The sequence below is a fragment of the Centropristis striata genome, chromosome 9, assembly GCF_030273125.1.
Source record: "Centropristis striata isolate RG_2023a ecotype Rhode Island chromosome 9, C.striata_1.0, whole genome shotgun sequence".
NCBI classification, from domain to species: Eukaryota; Metazoa; Chordata; class Actinopteri; order Perciformes; family Serranidae; genus Centropristis; species Centropristis striata.
In genome coordinates this window covers 11,207,343-11,216,879 of record NC_081525.1, presented here as the reverse complement: position 1 = coordinate 11,216,879, position 9,537 = coordinate 11,207,343, and the positions used below count along the sequence as shown (strand labels likewise).

The 9,537-nt window shown below is 36.1% G+C and overlaps 1 protein-coding gene across 1 annotated transcript; it reads right to left on the bottom strand.

Moving 5' to 3' along the window:
• Positions 1-225: 225 nt before the first annotated feature.
• On the bottom strand, positions 226-8,120 carry hyi (hydroxypyruvate isomerase). The gene is made up of 9 exons (XM_059341890.1): positions 8,014-8,120; positions 7,629-7,906; positions 6,959-7,070; positions 6,698-6,812; positions 6,246-6,324; positions 4,776-4,825; positions 4,619-4,688; positions 2,248-2,382; positions 226-2,175 (listed from the first exon to the last, which is right to left on the bottom strand). Exons 2-9 carry the CDS (start codon positions 7,825-7,827, stop codon positions 2,117-2,119), a joined length of 819 nt encoding a protein of 272 aa, XP_059197873.1. The 5' UTR covers positions 7,828-7,906; positions 8,014-8,120; the 3' UTR covers positions 226-2,116.
• Between the last annotated feature and the right edge of the window lie 1,417 nt (positions 8,121-9,537).

Sequence of the window (9,537 nt, the reverse complement as noted above, 5' to 3'; positions counted from 1 at the left end):
CTGTATATAAATAATGGACGTAGTGACTGTGACGTGAAAAAAAATGTTCGTTACTTAACTACGAAAAATGAACAACTGTCTGTTGGTCCAACCAAACACTGAACAAGACATTTTTAATGAACAAAATGTTCAAATAAACTGTCATTAAGTGAAAATACTGTGAAAGGGTTAAAGTTATGAGCGAACCGCTAAATGTCATTTTTTTTACTTTATTGACATGTTGCCGTGGATGCTTTACTTCTCTCCTAATGACAGCTCACCTGTCAATCAAAGGTAACCACGCCCCAAATCATACAATTTATTATCTTCTATTTTCTTCCAAATTGGTGCATTGTTTACACTATTAACATTTAACTCTCTTGAAGAAGATTTTTTAAAAGTGATTGAGACCATATTGTTGTCCTAAAAAAAAAAAATTCTGAGGTAATAATTCAAGTGAGAAGTTTTCTCATTTTGTATTGAAATGAATGGACCAAAATGCTTCTGCAGCCGCCGTCAGCGCCCCCTGCTGGAATTTTTGGTAGCATGCAGCTTAAGGCCTAACTGCTCAGACCATAAGGTTGCCGGCTGGTATATTCCGAAAATGCTGCCAAAATTGCCACGCAAAAAATATCTCAAAACTATGCTGACTCAATTTTTTCCCCACCTCTACTAACTATGACCGATGCACGGTCCTCATAGCTCATTCTTCGAACATTGCTCAGCTCTACACTTGCTTAATTAATACGTATTCAATAGAATAGAAAACATTCTTTACAAATATTTATAAGAGCACCCACGACCGCCAGAGCTGACATTAGCCAACATTGGTATTAACATAAGCTATGTTCCACAAAGGACTGAAAGCACAATTGATTATTATTGCTTGAGCCTTTTTCTTTAAACCAAGAGCACCATCTAGTGGGCTCAGAAAATAAAGAAAATGCTTCATGAGGTTTGATTGGCACATCACTAACAAATACTCAAAAACAAGGTCTTCATTCCAAGACCAAGTATGAATGTAACTTGATCACTTCAACAAACTAAATTAGTCTGAACTGAAGTACTTAAAACAGATTGTTCCTCATTTAATTTACAATTAAAAAAGATTTACATATCATGATTTACACACAAAAACATTCACCAGTTCAGGTGGCGAACTGGCTAACATTAGCAGATTTACCATAGATTTCCTTTTAACATCATTTAACAAACTTCAACCACAAAGCCAATTATACAGTTATGCAATCCATTTTGTTGTTTTAAAATGTTTTAAATTATTACTAACCTTGAAAAGTTGTAAAAGGCAGTAAGTGATCACAGTAAGTCATTACTTTTCAGCAGTAATCTAGAGCTCAAACGGCACTCTGATCACAAGCAAGCAGTGGTGAAAAAAGTATTCAGATCGCTTACTTAAGTAAAATTACTAACACCACACTGTGAAATTACTCCACTACAGTAAAAGTCCTGCATTCAAAACTTACTGAAGTAAAAGTACAAAAGCATCAAAATGTACTTAAAGTATCAAAAGAAAAAGTACTCGTTATGCAGAATGGACCCACTCAGATTGTTTATATATATTCCAAATGTATTATAGGATTATTAATATTGATGCTTTTATGAATAACCACAAGGAAGGGCTCATTTAACGACTTAATACACTGTTATGAGGTTTATTTTATAAACGTGTAATCATTTTAAATTGATATATTTCTTTATGTTAAATTTCAACCTGAAAAGTAACTAAAGCTGTTAGTTAAATGTAGTGGAGTAAAAAGTACAATATTAGCTCAAAATGTAGTGAAGTAGAATTATAAAGTCACATAAAATGGAAAAACCCAAGTAAAGTACAAGTACCTCAAAATTGTACTTAAGGAGAGTACTTGAGTAAATGTACTTAGTTACTTTCCACCACTGCTAGCAAGTTCAAAGTTAGTTAAATGTTATAAATGTCAAAGATTGTTATAAATGTTATGAGTTATAAATTCAAACAAATTTGATGCTTTGAAAACTTATGTGACTTCCAGTATAAACCATTTTATCTGAACACAGAAACAGAAACAGATCATTTCCATCATTTTTGCCCTCACTAATACAGATAATGACGTCTCTGCAGCTTGGTGGCTGGTTGCTGTGCTCAGGACTTGCTGTGTGTGGAGTAATCTGTGAACCAGCCCAGACCTTCCTTTGTGGAGCCTAAAGTGGACAGAGATGATTATGAACACTTTCCTTTTCCCAATTCCATAATTACTTAAATAAGCTACTCACCTAGCGGCTTGTATTCACAGCCGATGTACCCCTGGTAGTCCAGGTCCTCCAGCATGTTGAACAGGTATCTGTAGTTGAGCTCTCCAGCGCTGTCGGGCTCGTTCCTCTCAGGAACCTGAGCGATCTGAACATGACCTGAGAGAGACCACTCTGTCTTTATTACCTGCCGTCATGACAGTTGCACGTTTTTATCCTCAGTAGTTAAAGCAGCACAATCATAATCACAGTTTGGTTGTTTTTTTTACTTCCAGGTTGTTAAATCCACCGTCCTCTCGTTGCCTCGTTGAAGTTCAACCCAACACAAAACTTTTTAAAGTCAAGAATCAATGGAAGGCAAAACAAAGTATACACAGGTGTTGGAAAAAGTATTCAGATCTCTCACTTCAGATCTCTTACTCCATAATGCCCTCCTGACAGGCCTGCCAGCCTGCTCAGTAAAACCGCTTCAGATGATCCAGAACGCGGCGGCGCGCCTGGTCTACAACCAGCCAAAAAGGTCACATGTCACACCGCTTCTCATTTAGCTCCACTGGCTACCTGTTGCAGCCCGCATCAAATTCAAATCTCTAATGCTGGCCTACAAAGTTGTCTCCGGTACTGCTCCTACCTACCTGAACGCCCTGATTCAGACATACGCTACCTCACTACCGTTGCGCTCTTCCAATGAACGGCGCCTGGCTCTGCCCCCCGTTGGTCCAAGACAATCCAGACTCTTTGCATTTCTTGTTCCCCGCTGGTGGAACACACTACCAGTTCCAACCAGAGCAGGGGCATCCCTCTCTACCTTTAAAAAACTCCTGAAGACCCAGCTCTTCAGAGAGCATCTTCTCTCCTAGACCACACGATAATTCTACTCCTCAAAGAATTGTCACTAGCACTTATTGATGCACTAATAGCTCTTATTGCACTATACCTTGATTGTTTGCTTTTACTCTTCCTGTAAGTCGCTTTGGATAAAAGCGTCTGCTAAATGACTAAATGTAAATGTAAATGTAAAAGTACTAATACCACACTGTGAAATTACTCCACTACAAGTAAAAGTACAAAAGTATCAGCATCAAAATGTATGGTTTTAAATGTACTTAAAGCATCAAAAGTTAAAGTACTCGGTATGTAGAATAGACCCACTCAGACTGTTTTATATATCCCAATTATAATACTGTATTATTATTTTTGATGCATTTATGTAAGCAGCATTATACTAAGATATGGCTCATTTTAACGACTTAATATACTGTTATGTGATTTAATTTATAAATAATTATTTTAAAAACAATGTATGTTAAATCTCAACCTGAAAAGTAATTAAAGCTGTCAGCTAAATGTAGTGGAGTAAAAAAAGTACAATACTTGCCTCAAAAAATGGAGTGAAGTAAAAGTATAAAGTTATATATGTAGAAGCACTAAAGTAAAGTACAAGTACCTCAAAACTGTACTTAAGTAGAGTACTTGAGTAAATGTACTTAGTTACATTCCACCACTTAGCGAGGGTTTCAAAAGAGGAATTTAGGGGAATCAGGCATTCAACATACAGCTGATGAAAGAAGCAATATGATACGAAATGAAACTTGATACTGGTTACTGGTAAGTATCAGAAAATGTACTTAAAGTATCAAAAGTAAAAGTATGCATTATGCAAAATAAACCCACTCAGATTGTTTTATATATTCTAAAATTAGATTACTTCTTAGTACCATTTTAACTTTCTCAAGGTATGGCTCACATTAACTACTTAATATACTGTTATGAGGTTTAATTTTAAGAAAACATCTAATCACTTTAAATGTATGTTTTTATGTTAAATCTTAACCTGAAAAGTAACTAAAGCTGACAGCTTAATGTAGTGGAGTAAAAAGAATGTTTAAAATATTCCAAATATATTATTGTATTGTTATTATTGTATTGTTATTTTTGATGCATTTATGTAAGCAGTGTTTTCATTTTGTAAAGATAGGGGTCATTTTAACTGCTTAATATACTGTTATGAGGTTTAACTCTAAAAAATGTATAAATTGATCATGTTTTTATGTTAAATTTCAACCTGAAAGCTGTCAGCTAAATGTAGTGGAGTAAAAAGTACACAATTTGCCTCTAAATGTAGTGAAATAGAAGTATAAAGTTACATAAAAGTACCTCAAAGTACTTCAAAATTGTACTTATGTAGAGTACTTGAGTAAATGTACTTAGTTACATTCCACCACTTGGCGAGGGATTTAAAAGAGGAATTTAGGGGAATCAGGCATTCAACTGATGAAAGAAGCAATATGATACGATATGAAACTTGATACTGGTCAGTGAGGCTTAAAGCCCTGATTCCAAAAAAGTTGGGACGTTGTGTAAAACTAATTCAGAATCCAGAGATGTTACTCACCAATTATGGGAAAATACTTGTGCATGTTTTGGGTCAGGTTTCCATCCATTATTTGCCAGTGAAAGACATCCTAAAAACAGTTTAGACATCTGATAAGTCAAAGAGTTTCTTTTTTTAAGAGTATTTTTTTAAGATAAATTTCCAAAGCACCACCCACCATTTGCAGTTTGATGTTTGGCTTTCCAACCTTCTCCAGGATCGCAGCAGCTACAGACACAAAGAGGAGGATGAAACATACACAAACAGCTCATGGCAGGAAGCCAAACATTTTATATTCCAGACAGAAGGTGTGTTTCCCTCAAGAGAAGTGGCAGAAATAGGACACAGACGCACAATGTTCAAAATAAGATCAAACGCTGGCATCAAATCCATTGAGCTACAACATACAGGAACACACTGGCATTCTGACATCAATTTATGAAAATATAAGGTTTAACTTTACGTTAAATGACAGTTTGTGTCACTGCAACAAATTGCTTATAACTGGCCAGATAATCGAATAAAATCAGATGTATGCAGTGTTGGAAGGTAACTAAGTACATTTACTCAAGTACAATTTTGAGGCACTTTATTGGAGTGTTTTCATTTTATGTAACTTTATACTTCTACTCCACTACATTTAGAGGTAAATGTTGAACTTTTTACTCCACTACATTTAGCTGACAGCTTTAGTTACTTTTCAGGTCAGATTTAACATAAAAACATGATACATTTAAAGTTATTAGACATTTTTTTTAATTAAACATCATAACATTATACAAAGTAGTTAAATTGAGGAAATTTCTTTTGATACTTTAAGTAAATTTTGATGCTGAAATTTTTGTACTTTTACTTAAGTACAATTTTGAGGTACTTGCACTTCTCTTGAGTATTTCCATTTTATGTAACTTTATACTTCTACTCCACTACATTTTGCGGCAAATATTGCATTTTTTACTGACAGCTTTAGTTACTTTTTGAGTCAAGATTTAACATGAAAAACTAAAGTTATTAGACATTTGTTTTTAAATGATACCTCATAACAGTATATTAAGTAGTTAAAATGAGCCCTACCTTGAGAAAATTAAAATGCTGCTTACACAAATGCATCAATAATAATAATCTAATAATATATTTAGAACATATAAAACAATCTGAGTGGGTCCATTCTGCATAACAAGTACTTTTACTTTTGATACTTTAAGTACATTTTGATGGTGATACTTTTGTACTTTCACTTCAGTAAGTTTTGAATGCAGGACTTTTACTGTAGTGGAGTAATTTCACAGTGTGGTATTAGTACTTTTACTGCAGTAAGAGATCTGAATACTTTTTCCACCACCAGTTCACTGGAAAGTGTTTCTGAAAACATCAGAGAAGAGACATAAACCATGCAGTTGCTGAATCCTGAAAGACATTTTAGATCAATAACAGTTATTTTAAAAGTTTATCTGCAGTTTTTCCAGAGGCTGTGAGTCACGGCGGATGCTCCTGAGTTGCATAAAGTGGCCAAAGCCTCAACAACTGTGCTGTAACACTACTTGGACAATATATCAGAAGCATGGAAATCATAGATCCTGTGGACAGGAACCATAAGTGCTGTTCATGCTAGTTAGTGACAAGTTTTCTTAATTGGACACTGTCTTACCTTGATGAGGAGAATCCAGGAAGTACCTGGGATCTGTTATCCTTGTGTTGATTGGCTCAATCAAACCAGTAATTCCTTCCTGTGAACAGAGACAACATTCATCGGAGGGATCCTTTAGGAATATCACAGTTATATAATTCATGTGGATCAGGTTTAACTATTATGAAACAAAATAATTTACATTATCTATTAAAACACAGAAATCAAAAACTCAAAAATGTGTTTTGTTGTTTACTTATATAGCTTAGTATATACCTAAGTGACCTATTTTCTCATTATTGCAGTGTATTGCATAGTAAGTATAAAAATCATATCCATTCTATTTGTTTTAATCATACATATATACTACTTTTCTGAGCAGTATCCCACTATATTTCTGCAGCAAAATCCAGTTTGATTTCATTAATACTGCTGATGAGTTGATGTTGTGTTGGACAGAAAGGGTCACCTACCTTTGAGAGGATATCGGCAGCGTAGTTCAGGTTCTGAACAAAGATCTCCTCCATGTCTTTGGCCACTGTGACTCTGTTTGAGCCCACTGGGAGCCTCCCAGCCATCAGGTGGATCCTGAGCAATTCACAACAAATATGTTATAAAGACATGCAAATCTAAAAAGGGGAAAACTTGCTTTTTTAAAATATGCAGGTGCATTATACAGAGGTTTTACGGGTGAAAACAGTATGAAGGTTAACTTTACTTTTCCAGTGTCTCACCGTTTGCAGTCCAAAGCTTTAGCGTACTTCAGAGCCAGATCCAGACCTTGTCTGAACTCTGTCTCTCTGCCAGGAACCGCTCCAAGACCAAGATCACCTCCTTTTATATCTCCTGCAACCAGTGGTGGAAGAAGTATTCAGATCTCTTACTTAAGTAAAAGTACTAATACCACACTGTGTAATTACTCCACTACAAGTAAAAGTCCTGCATTCAAAACTTACTGAAAAGTATAAAAGTATCAGCATCAAAATGTACTAAAAGTATCAAAAGTAAAAGTACTCGTTATTCAGAATGACCCCACTCAGATTGTTTTATATGTTCTAAATATATTATTTGTATTGTACCATTTTAATTTTCTCAAGGTAGGGCTCATTTCAACTACTTAATATACTGTTATGAGGTTTCATTTTAAGAAAACATCTAATCACTTTAAATGTATGATGTTTTTTTATGTTAAATCTCGACCTGAAAAGTAACTACAGCTGTCAGCTAAATGTAGTGGAGTAAAAAAGTACTATATCTGCCTCTAAAGTACAAGATGCCTGCAACACACATTCATCTCATCATTACCATCATCATATTTTAATTATTATGGACAATGTCAGTATCAGAACTCTGTGTGTGTGGCCCATGCTGGTATTAAAGGCCTTTAGTTGAACATAAACTTACCTGGCGGGGTGTTGATGAGGACCAGCTCCAGTCCTGTCGCCTCTCTGGCTCTCTGCAGCTCCTGCAGGTCTGAGTCGTAGAGCCAGGCCGCCTCCACCGCCTTGAAGCCGGCAGAGGCAGCCGCGTACATCCTCTGACTGAAGTCCGGCAGCTCCGTGAACAGCCAGGACAGATTGGCACAGAACTTGAGTGGAGCCATGCTGAAGGTCTGACTGTCACTGCAGAGGACAACGACCCTCCGGACAGACAGACTGACAGACTCGGTGCGGGACTTTAGCCTGAGCAGCCGGGGAAAAGCATTAATGAGGTACAGAGTGGCGAACAGCACAACATAGCTCCGATGACATTAGTTTAGAAATCCTCACACTACATTGCAAATACTTACAAAAAGGTGACAAGAGTTTTGTTTTTGTAAACTCAGCAGAAGTTCCACGTTGTGTGTGACCTGATGGGAGTTTTGTTATTGTCACATGACTGGCAGCATGCCTTCCTTGTCTGTGTATGCGCATGCGTGAGAAGTTGCGGTGACGTATGGTAGTTGGGGGCGTGGTCAAGGGGAAAACGACAATCCATTGCAGCCAGCAGCCAAAATAAATAGATAATTCTTTAAGAAAATCCCGAATTTTAAAATATTTGAAGATAGGATGTGAGGGCATGATTATATGTTAGAACTAAAACTTTAATAGCATCTCCTTATGTGTGTTCTTAATGTATGTGTATGTGATGTGTGTTTGTCATGTCATGTGAAATGAAGAAGTGAGTTTAAAAAAAATCCCAAATTTTATCACACACACACACACACACACACACACACACACACACACACACACACACACACAGCTCTATATAGGTAGACCTATTAGTATGACTTTTTTTCCCCAATTTTGAACACCTCAAAAAATCATGTTTTTGTGTTATTTCGATTCGATTCGATTAATTACTTTATTAATCCCACAATGGGAAAATTTGACCTCTGCATTTAACCCATCCTTTTTTTTGCAAGGAACAGTGGGCTGGCACATTACTGCGGAAATATCTCAAAATATGGTGTTTTTTTTTGTTATTTCTGGAAAAGCCACCCTACTAGATGTATCAAGAGACTATAATTGGGCCTTTTTGAGCATTTTTAGTTATTTTAAAATGTCACGACTTATTTTTGGAAAAATTTCGACATGCTATAGTATGACTTTTTTTCAAATTTAATCTTAAAATATGGTGTGTTTTTTTTTTCAAGATTCTTTTTTTGGCATTTTTATGCTTTTATTGAAAGTGATAGAGTGAAAGGGGATGATAGAGGGGAAGACATGCAGCAAAGGGAGCTCAGGCCGGTTTCGAACCCGGCTCCACCGCAGCAAGGACTCATCCTTAGTGGTAAGCGCTCTACCAGTGTGAGCCACCGGGACGCCCCAAAATATGGTGTTTTTTGTAGTGATGGTCCAATGAAGCTTCATGAAGCATTTTCCTTATGTTCTGAGACCACTAGATGGTGCTCTTGTTCTAAAGAAAAAGCAATAGTAATTAATAGTGCTTTCAGTCCTTTGTTGAACATAGAGCGCCATCTAGTGGGCTCAGAAAATGCTTCATGAGGCTTCATTGGCACATCACTAGTTTTTTGTTAATTCGGGGGGGGGGGGGATACTACATACTATTTTAAAATGACTTTTCTTAAAAAAAAATCAACATGCTATAGTATGACTTTTTTTCAAATTGTGGACATCTCATTATACAGTGTTCTGTTATTTCTGGAAAAGCCACCCTACTACATGTATCAACAGGCTATAATAAGGCCAATCTGAGAGTATCGGGCATTTAAAATATTATGACGTTTTCATGAAAATTTTCAACATGCTGTAGTATGACTTTTTTTTCTAATTGAGGACATCTCATTATATGATGTCTTTCTGTAATT